The sequence below is a fragment of the Leptonotus elevatus genome, chromosome 10 (genome assembly GCF_054856555.1).
Source record: "Leptonotus elevatus isolate MCC_2025b chromosome 10, RoL_Lele_1.0, whole genome shotgun sequence".
In the NCBI taxonomy this organism is placed as follows: Eukaryota; Metazoa; Chordata; class Actinopteri; order Syngnathiformes; family Syngnathidae; genus Leptonotus; species Leptonotus elevatus.
The window spans coordinates 14,826,426-14,841,067 of record NC_141248.1 but is presented as its reverse complement, the minus strand read 5'-3'; the positions used below and the strand labels follow the sequence as shown (position 1 = coordinate 14,841,067).

At 38.2% G+C, this 14,642-nt stretch overlaps 1 protein-coding gene across 2 annotated transcripts; it reads right to left on the bottom strand.

Annotated features, from left to right (window-relative positions):
* tmem88bl (transmembrane protein 88b-like) lies at positions 1-8,536 on the bottom strand. 2 transcript variants are annotated; one of them, XM_086087292.1, is made up of 4 exons: positions 8,440-8,536; positions 8,276-8,354; positions 6,734-7,028; positions 1-1,481 (listed from the first exon to the last, which is right to left on the bottom strand). In XM_086087292.1, exons 3-4 carry the CDS (start codon positions 7,025-7,027, stop codon positions 1,254-1,256), a joined length of 522 nt encoding a protein of 173 aa, XP_085943418.1. In that variant the 5' UTR covers position 7,028; positions 8,276-8,354; positions 8,440-8,536; the 3' UTR covers positions 1-1,253. The 2 variants fall into 2 exon arrangements, with proteins under 2 accessions (XP_085943418.1, XP_085943419.1); XM_086087293.1 differs by having other exon boundaries at positions 8,276-8,351; positions 8,440-8,525.
* Positions 8,537-14,642: the final 6,106 nt, after the last annotated feature.

The following is a 14,642-nucleotide window of genomic DNA, read 5'->3' as shown; positions in this document are numbered from 1 at the left end:
ATAGTTTAATTAAAAAAATTATGTGTATTTAAAATAGAGCTGTCAAACGATACATTTTCGTAATTAGATTGATCACATCTTGGAATTTTGATTAATCACAATTAATCGTTTAATTAAAAAGGCTTTTTTATCAACATTTTTTGCATGCCAAATTTAAAGAGCACCTGTAATGTGATAATTTTTTAGACATTTAATGTTATGAAGATGTCTTCAAAAAATATTATCGCTCCTCATCCCCTTTTTCTAATCAGTTAATTACTTGCATAATTTAAAATGTGAAAAAACTGACCCCAATATTCAGAATGTCACACGCAAACATTTATTAAATGCTTGACTTGAATGCATGTAGTTATGTTTATTGCTCAAACGCAACCTGTGCTACCTTTAACGCTGTCAGCTAAAGAATCATATGCGCTCAAAATTAATAGTGTGATTAATCTGCGTTAATACATGATTAGTGCAATAATTTTTTGTGATTAATTAATTAGTTAACGCTTTAATTTTGACAGCACTAATTTAAAACAAACAAAATTTCACATTAAAGTCTGCTAGCTTAATGCGAACACATAAAAAGAAACATCATAGACAGGCTAACAAACAATGGTGCCTTGAGATATCAGCGACTCAACTTGAAAGTTTTTTTTTCGTGATAGACAGGCTAACAAATAGCATATATGTGGCAGTTGTAACACTTCTAAAAACACAACACAAGCGGTGCAAAAACGCATGTAAGCAAACAGTACAACTATACTCACAGGCATATATTCTTTATCATCTGCATAAAACAAGTAGCATTACTGCAGCTTAATAGGTTTATTACAGTTGATGTGAAAGTCTTCTTCGTTTGTGTCTGCATCATTATATTATACTGCGCCCTGATGGCCAAGTTGTGCAGACCAGGAACCTCAGTGATTTAATCATGATGCAAAAACTGATTAATTCTTCACATTCTTACGCTAACGCTGTACAACATTAAAAAGTACAATTCTATAGAGAGCTATTTTCCTTATTAAAAATACATCGAATTTTTGTGCAAGCTTTGTCAAGCAAGCATACAAGTATACAGATGTGCTTTTTTTTGTGATATTTTTATTTAGTGGTGCGCCGTGAGATTTTTCTTGTGGAAAGTATATGCCTTGGCTCACTGGCTAACACTGCTCTCGGCAGGACAGTACATGAGGTAAGAAAAAGCCACCCTCGCCTCGACTCAGCATGCCAGACTTTTTATTTTATTCACCACCTTAATGCAGCAATCAGACCCAAGCGTGGACGCCGGCCACCCAGTCCATCAACCTCCCTCGGTAGCGTGCGCGGCTGATTGGCTGAATGAGAAGCAGGAGTCGAAACCTTCGCAGCAGGCCGCAGAAGATCGCCGCCGCCACCACCACGAGCGGCGACATCATCACAAAGCCCAGGATGATGAGCGCCGAGCAGCTGTTGTCGTCAAGGTAATTGCAGATGGCCGACGAGCCGTCCAGGATCTGCGGGGACACACGGGGAAGGGCGTGAGAGTCCACATGAGGGTCAAAGAGCCATTGTTGGCCATCGAGCACAGATTTTTTTTTTTTTTAAACCTGTATGTAGGCCTGTAAAAAAGTATAGTGTACAGCATTTATGCTACTACATCTCAGCATGTAACAAAAACATTTTGAACTCTAGGGAATAAAAGCTTTGCGCTGTTTGAATCTCACTCTCAAATAAAATAGTTAATTTCTCTTGGACTCCTCGTATTGATGAAATGAAAACTTTAATGATCCACCTACAGCGAACTAAAAATACATTTTTGTCATCAATTTATTACATGTGGAGCGGGCAGTCAGCTGGCAAATTAAAAAAGGACAATTTCACGTAACAATGTAAAATATACTGCATGTTAGAAAAATAATAGCCGGTTCAAATATTTATTTTACCAGATTTTTGCTAATGACTATTTACCATTTAAGAACTTTATATAGCAGCAGATGGAGCCACAAGTAGCAGAGCCGTGCTTTTGTTTTTTGTTTTATCACAGTGATGTATCTTTTAATTATTTTCTTAAGGCTTTTGAGAGTGTTTTCCCCCCCGGTTAAAATCGATTTTGTGTCTAAGCTTTTGATTTCGTGTGTAGGACGTAAAGTACTCAATTTATTCAATAGGTGGCACTGTAAGACGACGGTTCACCATGGGGTACCTACCTGACACTTTAGTTTAGAGCGCATGCGCGTAACCATTTCCTCATCGTCGCTGAGAAGCTGGCGAACTACAGACAACAGCGTCGTTGTCTCTGTTGTTTTAACACTAGCCTGATTTCCAGGTGCATCTGACAGCTACATTGTGCTGTATTCTGGTACCTGTAACATTCTCGGGAATTCATTTTGTTTTGTATTGTGTAAGCAGGTGCATTTAGTATTTGTAAAAGAGAGACATTTATGTGGGCAGTGAAGTGTAACATAACAAGTGTCAGCACAAACTCTCTGAGCTGTCAATCAATGATTATGATGGGGAAGTCCACACTACACACAAACACACAAAGGGACACGGCAAAAATGTACGCCCCATTGGAGCTGTGACAAACAATTTATCATTTAGAAAGTTAAATAGAACCTTCTCTATACTGGCAGGACATTGCCGCAAAATTGCGCACGTTTACAAAGTGAATTCTTATCGGGCAGCAACAATTGCTTTCTACATAAGAACATCGCACGACGAGTGTTAAAACTTCACACCCCAATCTCAGCATTGCGGCATTCCCGGCTCCGTTACGGCTCTGATACTGCATTAGAAACCGTAAAATAGCTGGGTCGACTTGGGGCTCAGTGAAGAGAGTGAAGGCAGTGTAAAAAAAAGGGGTCTGTGCATTTCCTGTGAACATGTTTGCAACTTAGCAGAGAAGCTACGCAGGTTAATACATTTAGGAAGTATTAAATAAATAACTTAGGAAGTATAAAATAAGTGTAAACTCTGGCTGAAGACAATTAACGGATGATTGATTTTTTTCTCTCCCATTGCTGCACTCTGCCTGCTTGAATAGTTGACTTGGGACCCGTGCGTCAAAGCAGTTACAAGCTGTGCATAATAAGGAGGCCAAGTCAAGCCACAATTAAAGTAATCACAACTCACCTAATTGCCAACTCATTTGCACGCAGGCTGGTCTGATGCTAATGACACATTTTCATATTCTTGACATTTGCAAAGGACAGAAACATTTTTTCAGCGTCAGTATTGGATTGTTCCTTCGGATTTGTGAAATGTTATAATAAGCTCCATAATTACGCCTAATTACCCAAACCTGGTTTATAAAATAAATCAAGTTCCAAAGAAAAGGAGAAATTGAACACACCTTTTCAAATGTCAAATATTTAGATTGCCAGTCATTCAGGTTATGGTAGTCTGCCACTCAGGCAACTGGATTTATAAGAAAAATGAAATTAGCGCTTCAAGTTGATGAATTATTTATACATGATTTCAAGCACCATTTATTATTTGTGCATGCAAACGAGTTGCCAGCTGGAGGTCATTTTGTAGAGCTCTGGCACTGCGCTTGCATATATGAATTTTGAAGGCCATTTGCACTCCTGCGCAGCAGGTGGCGACATTGCCGTGTAATACTAATGGTATCCCGCCATTTCACAGATAGAAGTAAAGCTATGGTTTGTTTTGATATGCTAACGATTGTGGCTAAACTCATATACGACATAGACATGGGCTACAATGCACCTAATTACAATATATTTGAATGTCAACACTATACGTGCATCGATTCACAAAGTGCTTCACTTTTGGGCATGAAACACTGTTGAGTTTTAAAAATGTTACTGAAGCTATGCTTAGAACTATTTGCATTGTTCTATCCCCCAAGAGTCGCTTTTTGTTTAAAATGTAGCCTTTTCAGTGTTAAATACCATAATTTGATTTGATTTGATTTGAAAACATAACAAAAACAGTAAACTCAACACAATCAAATCATAGCAACAAAAAAATCAATAATGAATGAAGGTAAAATAACGTCCTCTCAGTGATTCATGACGATTCATGGTGAGGCACTGACTTCTTTGGGGTCGGATATAAAAATATGAAGAAAAAAACCCTGAAGATTAGCCTATATTTAAATTTTGACATTGATTGAAACATAATTCAAATAAAATCACAAATGAGCAGGAAATATGCACATTCAACTACTTTAGTGATTACATAATTGATAATTATTGGATCGGGGGGGAAATTTGAAAAAAGCATACCATGGAAGTAAAATGAAACATATTTAATGTAATCATAACTTTGTTTTTCTTTTTTTCTTTAGCTCTTCACATGCAGCGGAACGGACAGCATAGGGAGGCACTACCTCACTTGCCTACCCTGACCGCATGTTCCCTCTGTATTGCCCCACTCTTGTCTTTGTTTATCGTTTACTTTGTAATTTTCTATCTATTGCCACAATGTGATATTTTTTTGGTAATGCCAGTTACACGTATGAAAATGTTCCTTGATTTGGGTCACGGCTTGTTTATAAGCAGCGAAGATGGGTGAGGCCAGCTGAGAGCCACTGATTTTAAGTGTTCACTGAAGCTGAAATGCAACTTCTTGGAATGCGCAAGCGAGGCACCTTAAATCCAACTCAGAACTGTGAAGCGGACACCATTTGCAGTGCAGTCGATTCACAGCCGTTATTGCTTCCTTACGAGGCAGGTTGATATTTCGGAAATGCGATTGACTTGGGAGTTGCACTGTGATTATTACGCGTTCACTTGATTATTTTTTCAGCAGACTATTTTACTGCATTGCTTGCGTTTATTGTCCACGTGGGCATGCAGTAGTGAAATATGATCTTGAATGGTCGCATGCTGGGCGGGCTTGGCTTATTCAAGGACATAGCTGTAGATCTTTACAGGAAGATGTGACATGGAGGCCCAGGGAGAACTAAATCTGCTGGTCCCTCAGGGTTTGGCAGGTGGTTCATAATTTGTAGCTGCTTGCAGTGTTTGCTTACAGATGCAGTGTGTAGTCATTTGAAAATGCACTTGTGTTTCAGTGAGCTGTTTGTCATTGTAACCAGAAATCACCTACTTTAGTTGCCTATTGTACTGAAGCCTGGAAGTAGAACACAACGCAGGCCTCCTGTTGCGTTTGTTTCTCACCAACAATGTTCATGTGCCAGTATGACCCCCACTTTGCCCAAAAATCACATTTGAAGTGGGTTTTTTTCTATGTTAAATGACTTTTCAAAAAAAAAAAGTGACCAGCGACTTCAATTTCCTGCTAGGAAACAAGACAACAAACACTACATAAACAATACAAAGATGTTGCCAAACAACCAAACCCGCAAAGGTAGCTCCCTACCTTTTTTTTACAACTGAATGGAATATTAATGAGGTAGTTTCCACCCAACGACTTATTGACCGACAGAGGCTTAACTGCCAGGCATCTTAACGATGGTCGTTTGCAACCCAGAAGAATGATACCATTCCCAATGGTGAGGCGTGCCTCCAACTTGGAGCGTAAATCTTTGGTTGGTTTGTCCTAACTGAGCCGTGTTACATGAGCTGAGCTCCAGTGAGAGGCGAAACGTCTTCGAAGACAAACACAGCAGGCCCGTTTTTGACGCTTGAATGTAGCTGTCTACCAAAATAGAGCCCGTGGCATCCGAAGTAAACACGGTGAAGTTGCATTTAACTGTTATGCTGCACACAAATGGAAAAAAACAACCAAGAGAAATTAAGTCAGCCCTGACCGTAAATGCCTTTAAATCCAGGTTAAAACATTGTTTCCTATACCTTTGATGAAAGCGGAAGTCAACCCCCTAAACAATTATTGACAATAATATGTTCTACGCCCCACTAGTCTAAATACGGTAATATTGGTTAATATTGCGGTAGTGGAAGCAAAATCCAGCTGTTTTTATCAATATCAGAAGGCGGCCATTTTGCCACTTGCTGTCCAGTGAAAATGACATCACATGTTGCTCAGGTCTCAGGTAACAACCAATCACAGCTCAGCTTCAGAAAACAGCCCTGAGCAACTGTGATGTCATCTTTAGTCGACAGCAAGTGGCAAAATGGCCGCCCCCCCGAGATGGATAAAAACGGCATAATTTTGCTTCATAACTCATATTCCACACATGTAATATTAATCAGAATGTCGTGTTTAGACTATAGTGAGGTCAAATATAACATATTTTTGTCAAGAAATGTGTACGGTTAACTTCCCCTTTAATATCTTTAAAAAAAATGTAATCACATTTTCCCCCTTCTCTTTCAATTATTTTAGAAAACTAGTCTTATTTCTTTACTCTTAACAACAACACATGTAGACTTTCAACAATACTCACAAGAATATGTTCTTTATCCTCTGTGAAGAATGAGTATTATTACTGTGGCTTACTGAGCAATTGTGACCATTTATTTTATTACGTACATCCGTTTGACTGTGTTATATTGCCCCCAGGTGGTTACGGTGTGCAGTGTAAAATGTGTCAACGGTTAAAGTTGAACAAAAGACTAAGCAAAATCTTCTTTTTTAGCTTATTATTAATTATGTCACACAGTACTTGTATGTTTTTTTAGAAAGTACAATATTATAATTTTTTTATTATTATAGTTTTTCTTATTATATAACACATTACAAAATGTTTTTGGGTGTGCGAAGATGGAACTTATTAATGGCATTTTCATTTACTTCAAAATGGAAAAGATTATTTGAGACTTAAGTGTTTTGAGCATCTCAAGGCACCAGTGTAGTGTAGTCGTGGTCAACTCACCCTGGAGTGACACAAGAATCCAGCGTAGAGCAGCACCACTGCGGGCAGCAGCACCAAGGAGAAGACCAGCGTCAGGAGCAGCGCACCAGCCAGGAACACACACATGTTCCAAAGGACCAGAGCCGCCCCGCAGACCGCGCAGCCCGCCCCGCCCCTCCGGCTGCCCCATGCGGAACCCCCGCTGTGGGCCACCGGAGGGGGCAGCATCTTGACCTGTTCGCCTAACCATAATTCTTCCTCCTTCTCTTCCTCGACTGAGCCTCCATCATCCAGGTCGACATCGGTGCCACACATCCTGAAAGGGAGATACAGTCACATAGGAGAGGGAGGGGGCACTATGCACCAGTGATGTGCGGTGAGTTTTTTTTTTACTACTTTTTTTTTCTCACCGATACCAGTACAAGTACTCAACTCCTAAGTATAGTCACCGATACCAAGTACCGATACCTCTAGTATTTCCGATACATATAATTTACCAGAAAAAAAGCAATGACAAATAATTTTAAAGAAATACCTAAATATCCCAATATAGCGTTTTACCTTCAAATTGCATGAAATTAATGGCAATAATAAATGTTTCTTATTTCTAGTTCCTGATTGTAAAACTGCCACAAAAGGGGAGCTGATCGATCAAAACCTTGAAATAAGGCTGGGTCTTGGCCCATCCCTGATACAAACCCAAATTAAAAATAAAAATTAACATATGTTTTCAAAGCTTTTGATTATGCTTCAATCAATTCCACACTGATCAACAATGTGATAACAAGACAAGCAAAATAATATTTATAATACTTAGCATGGGGTCAACTTAATTGTTTTTGGGTTGTTGTTGTTTTGCTGATCATTAAAAAAAAATTGCTGATCATTTTAATTTTCAAAAACGCATGTAGTTTTCCATTTATATTTAATGAAAACCCCCATTGAACATAAAATCAGCACATTTAGCTATTTTAATGACAAAATCATTGATAACTACTGGATTGAAAAATAAATTAGATTGAAAAACAATCAATGCAAAGCATATCATAAAGCTAAAATAAAACATACCTCAATTTTTTTTTAAATTTATTTTATTTTTTTCACATGCAAATGAAGAGACAGCAGTGAGGCACTGCCTCACTTGCCTCCCCTGACCGCATGTCCCTGATATGCACAAGCTCCATGTTGCCTTTTTATGGTGTGGAGTACAGGGAGTGAATCTTAAATTGGAAAGTAAAACTCATTATCCCATTATCACCCCATTCCCCGACGGTCAGAAAGTGAATAGACTTAATGCAAATAAGGATCTTATAGATTTGACATGCACGCACGCGCCCATCCTATTGATCAAGCCTTCTTAGCTTGACGGTCGGCACAGACAATCCATTTTAATCCTAAACCTGCCAAACATGTAGCTACAACCTGGTGGGGAGATGAAGCGCTCATGGAAGCAATCATGCAAAGCGCTTACTTCTAATACACTTTATAACCCTTTGGTGACAATTCCTCTCACTCTATAAGCATTAAAGGTGCGGACGTAATCTAGTAGTGAATACTGCTTACCTGCAAGTGTATTCCAAATCCAATGAGTCCACTCAGTCAGTGATATTGACCTCTCGAGGGTGCGAAAAACGCAGAGCTGCTGGTTTTACGCACAACAACAACAAATAAGACTTGTGGTAGCAGTTTTTCAAAAGATGCGCTGGAGAGAGAGAAAAAGAAATCACCTGCGAGTTGAGGCGACGCTGCGCGCGAGGACACTTTGGGCGCGTGGGGGCGCGCGACCTGAGCCCGCGCGCGTGCACGAGTACCGCATGCACGCTCATGTGGCCAAAGAGGCGTCCCCCCCCCCCCTCATAGATACTTTATTTCATGGCAAATTATTTATGATTATGTGCACTTTCTTTGACCATTTAGTTCTATTCTAATGAGTTTTTTTTCTTTTTTCTCCCCCCCCCCTTCTCTCTGTCTCTTTTTGTTTGTTTGAACATCCAGGCATAATGAGTATGCAAATGTATGACATAATGACTGGGGGATACATCAGCAACTGTGAGCCTTAATGGTCTGTTTGTTATGACTGCTATAAAAAAAATCTCTCTTTCTTTATATATATATACAAATAGGCTGTGTGTGATGTTCTGCATTCAGTTTTGCAGAATCACATCTCTCCTGCTCTGTTAATGTGATCTTTCATTTGAGTATTTGTATGTAGGACAGCTGCTGCGTAAATAACTTAATGACGAGAGTGCTTTTACAATCAATCAATCAATCAATCAATCAATCAATCAATCAATCAATCAATTTCTGCAGTGCTCCTCGCCACAACCTCTGCTTGGATTTGTGTGAATAAAATCATCCTGTTTTTTTTAGTTTGGCAGATAGCATGTTGAGCAAATGCAGTTATTTTGTTTTTATTGATAAATAAGTCATTGATCAACTTTCTTCACATAAGTGACATTTTGCACAATAATTTACAGGCAACATATGTTGGAATTATTATATTTGGTTCATATTTTGTTAGCTGACTATTTAAAAAAAAAAAAAGTAAACAAACTGTTCTGAATGTTACCAAAATGTGATGTTAGTGTTCTGCTCATTTAAAGTAAACTCTTTAAACAAAAATAACTTGGGCAATACATTTGAGCGACCCGCTACTTGGGTCAATTTGACCCAACTTATTGGGTTGTTTTGTAGGCACTTAAAATAATGGGTCAAAAATAACCAAGTTTGGGTCAAAAATTAGACTGATCTGCTGTTTAGGTCAATTTGACCCAACGTTGGGTTGCTTTGAATTAAAATAACCCAACATTTCTGGTTGTTTTGTACAAAAAAATTTGTTGTCTTGTACAACCCATAAAATTCGGTCAAACTAGCGGGTCGGTACATTTTTATTTATTTTTAACCTAAATTAGGTTACTTTTAACCCATCTGGTCCAAAAGTGTACAAAACAACCCATTTTTTATTTGGGTTGTATTGCACAAAACAACACAGAAAGTCAGGTCGAATATACTCTAAAAACAGTTGGGTCAAAAGTAACCCAATTATGGATAAAAAATGGACCGATCCACTTTATGGGTCAATTTGACCCAACTTTCTGGGTTGTTTTACACAAAATGACCCCTTTTTTTGACCCAAGTAAAGAATCTGACCAATATTTAGGAGTTGTTTTACACTAAAAGACCCATTTTGTGACCTAAAGTTAGGTTAGGTCAAATAGACCCAAGTAGAGGATCGGTTCAGTTTTGACCCATAGTTGGGTTCTTTTTGACCCAACTGCTTTTAGAGTGGTGGGGTCGGTTACATTTTTGATCAAAATGGGCCCAGCATTTTTAAGCGTGTAGGCTGGCGGATGGATGTGTTGAGAGCAAGTACCTGGTCACCTAGTTGCAATCTGCAATGCCCTAGTCGGGTTAGTAAAAGCTGTATTTTGGGTGGTAGGCGGAGTGAGCATTGGCCAATTTGTATGAGGAAAGACAGCCTCCTCAAAAGAGGCTAATTTCAGCAAGAATAGAAAAAACAGTGTTAAAAGTTTGTTATAATTTTTGATCCGTATAGAACTTTGATTAGTGCATGTTAGTGAGGGGAGTGGCTTCATCAGAGACTACATAACCAGTTTTTTCTTTACGAAAGTCTCCATGCACTGTAGCGTCCTCAGGTGGTCGGGGGAGAGCGAGGAGCAGCCAAGCAGAAGACTCAATCAGCCGCAGTCTGTAGATTGGTCTTGGGGGGGATGCAGGCGGTTAGTATTTTTGGAACGAAGAAGTGTAGATGAGGGTAAAAGGGGGGAGCATTGCCATGGATACAGAGATGTGTTAACAGCAAGAGTTTGTATTCAACCCCATGGGGTAATGGGAAGCCATTGAAGTGAGCGCAAAGCTCTGAAGCCTCGAGGAGAACATGTGCAGTTCTCCTGGCACGGTACGACCGGAGTGTGGTAGCCGACTGGTGCTGTGCAGGCGCTTTAGTAGGATATCGTGGTCAAATTCTGCGGTTAAGAGGAGCAGTAATGATGGAGAACCAACATCTGCCGCCTTCAGCAGGTCATTTGTCACCCCCGACCAGAGCGGTTTCCGTGCTGTGGGCTCAGCGGAAACCAAGTTATTGCACTTGTTCCTGAAGTTGTGCAGAGACAACTTTTTTTCAGAACTTTTGAATGAAATAGGAGAGTTGCTGTGGGTTTGTGGTTGGTAAGGGTTGCTGGATCCTGGGTGGGTTTTTATTTAAAAGAGTTCAGAATGATGACATCAACTTTAAAAGCAGATGGAAGACCTGCAACCTGCAGCTCTGGAGCCACACGTGGCACTTTAGTCCATCTCCTGTGGCTCCCTATGGATTGAAAAAAAATTGTAGAAATTAAAATATTTTTTACATATTTATTTGAATGTGTTTAGACAAAATATTCTTTAAATGCTTTAGTTAAAAATTAATAATTCAGTATTCCAAAAAATGTCACAGTCCAAATTCTTTAGTTGTCAGAAAAATATGAAAAAAGTTTTAAAAATTACCTGATAATGTCCAAAAGGTCACCATAAATTGTCCAAAAAGGAAAAGCAGAAAATTATCATTAAATATCAAAATATGTCAGATAATTGGGGGAAAGGCAGAAAACAAAATGTTCAAAAAGTAACCTGAAATGTCCAAAAACAAAAGAAAGAAATTGCCATCAAATATTTTTGGAATTGTCCCCAAAAAATTGGAAAATGTATTAATAATAATATATATATTTTTTTTTAAAGGCAGAAAAAAACATTTAAAAAATGTCCAAAAACAAAAGAAGAAATTACCATAAAATTATCATAAGTTGCCAAAAAAGTCAAAAAATTGCTAGAAAAAAAGGCAGAAAAAAATGTCCAAAAATATCCATTATATATCCAAAAAAGGAAGAAGAGAGTCAGTAAATGGTCACAATGTCCTAAAATGGCCAAAAATAGCCGAAATTTAACATAAAAGCAGAAATTTTTAATTGAAAAAAAAAGAAGTATGAAAAACTACAACAACAAAAACATACGACGAAAGCGAGAATAAAATGAATGTTAGAATATTGGATGCTGCATAATTTTGTGTTATGGTGCAGCTCTAATTAGCTCTTAATTGGGCCCTCAGTACATTAGGCTAACACTAACATTCCGTTTCCTTCATAACAATCTTTAAATGTTTTGCGGCTCCAGACAGATTTTTTTTCTCATTCATTTGGCCAAAAAGACTCTTTTAACATGAAAAGTTGCTGATTCTTGTCCGACATTCAGCAGGTGATCCAGAGACCTCCCTCAGCTGCAGGTGGTTAAGTGTGACAGGGTCTGTTCACAAGTCAAGGAAGCAGCATGAGATCGACAGATGGATAACTGCGGATCCATTTACAGGCTGATCTACATTCTCACCTTTCATGGGATGGAAAGGTCAAGATTGCAGATAGGAGCAGCTGAAATGAGTTTGCGGTCTGCCTTATGGCAAAGAGCTCAGAGTACAAGTTCTTGATATTGACGAGCCATTTTTTTATTTTATTTAAGTACTTATTCTTCTTGCATGTCCAGGAGGGACAACGGTTATTTTATTTTTGTGTTTACATCCACCATTAAATCGGACCTAGAAGCACGGCCGAAATCGCACTCCAGTGACCCCCTCCAAAACCCTTTCTCCTTGCCAGTTTAATAAACAACCGCCACCCCTCAGAAAATATGGCCCCACCGGCCTCATTGTGAGACTGCAGCGTTTTGTGTGGAAATGCAGATTCGACCCTTTCAAAATGGCTGCCATAAACATTGCCCGAATACACAAAACATCACCAAGTTTAACATGGTTAAAAAAAAAAAACTCCATCTAACAGAAGTCATCCTAATCTGTTACCAAGACTTTTCCTTGAGTGACATTATCGCATAGGTTTGCTAAAGAAATGCTACATCTCAAGGATTACCGTTGCCATGACGCTCTCAAAAAGGGATACCATTGGGAGCCACACAATATTACACCTCGCGCATCAATGTCTGTCAGCTTTGTGGCCATGAGATAAGGAGGCGATCAATTTGTCGTGCGGCTCAGACACGCAGTCGCTCTGTCGCTGCTGAAATGGAATTGCATTAAAGGAAAAGGGAAAGATAAGGATAGTGTACGGGAAGAGAGTTGACGAGAAACGGAAGAGAAGATCCGGGAATAGATGACGGTGATTGATTGAGGTCTTCAAGCAAAGATTAGGTGCTCGTTTAGGCAGCATGCAGTGTTACTGGTTTGAAGAACATCATGTCTAACTGGGGTGCATGGTGACCCATTAATGTAACCTTTAAGTCACAGGTCAGGGATTTTCACAGTGTGGACGGTGAGCCTCCTTTGACACAACATCAGCACCTCCTATTCTTTAAAATAGTGTCATTTTAATACATATACCAAACTGCTTACTTTAGAGAATTGTTGAACATATCACAGTGAGTTTGAGTCACCAAAGTACTTCACCACTGTGCCGCTTTTAGCATTAACGACCCAACATCACACAGTCCATAAAATTTGAATACCTGCCCTCATTAACAAATTGATTTTCTGGATGATATTTTGTACTATCCCTAAACCAGGGGTATACAACCTGTGGCTCTTTACTCCCTCTCAAAAAGCAGATTTTTTTGTACATTTATTAAGATTTTTAGATAAATTTGTCTTTAAATTAATTAATTATTTGGATTAAAAAAAAAAGAATAATAAAATATTCAAAGAGCATCAGAGTCCAAATTTTTAAGTTGTCAGAAAAAAATATGAAAGGAAGATGAAAATCTTAAAAATAAATAAATAAAATAATTAAAAGGAAGAGGAAACGCAGAAAATTAACATAAAATGTCTTTGAAATTACACCCAAAAAAGTCTTTTTTTAGAAAATGTATTTTTATAAAGGTAGAAAATAAAATGTTTAAATTGGAATTACCAAAAAAAAGGCAGAAAATTAATTATAAAATGTATTTTTAAAAAAGGCAGAAAATAAAATGTTTAAAAAAAACTGTAAAATGTCCAAAAACTAAAGAAATCCCCCAAATTAACATAAAATGGCCACAAAATTGCAAATAAAAGTCAGAAAATTGATGAAAAAAAAGGCAGAAACAAATGTAAAAGAAAAAAAAGGCAGAAAATGACCATTATATGTCAATAAAATTGCAAAAAAAAAATGTCAGAAATTTGATAGAAAAGCAGAAAAGTCTAAAAATGTATGGAAAACTAAGTCTGAAAAATTACACACAGAAACACAAAAATTAATTTTAAAGTATTGGATGCTGCATATTTTCTTTTATAGTGCAGCTTTAATTCGCTCTTGGTCTCACAGTACATTAGACTAACACAATTTTTTGTCATTTATTTGGCCTAAAATGGCTCTTTTGACAGGAAAGGTTGCTGACCCCTGTCCTTGACTATCTCCTCTCGCACACAAACTATTTAACACTTTAAAAATTAGGGAAATTTAATTCACACATGGATGAATGCGGCCACCTAATTTAGATACTCGAGGTCGTCAACCCGTTGACCCCTCTGCATTGATCACTTGTGTTTCTTTATACAGTGATATACATCTTTAAAAAAATCTTTCGTGTAACAAGAATAAAAGTAAAACTGCTCACATTTTCAAGATGGCCGACACTAATGGAGAGAGAACAGGAAGGTGTTTATAGAGCTATACTGTCACTTAGTGGCATCTTATGGAATAGGTATGTCTGTCTATAGGTGGTATAAATTTACAAAAATAACACAATTTAGCGTTGTCATTACGTACGTCTTGTTTCAGAAATGTTCAATATTGACACATTCTGCTGATGTTAAAATGGCGCATTTAAAGACCCATTACTCGTGGTCAAAACAGCCTTAAAGCCAACCACTGATTAAAAGTGCCTTTATTACATTAACAGTGCAATAGCACCACACCGCCAGTACAGGATTATGACTCACCTGCAAAGCAGCAGT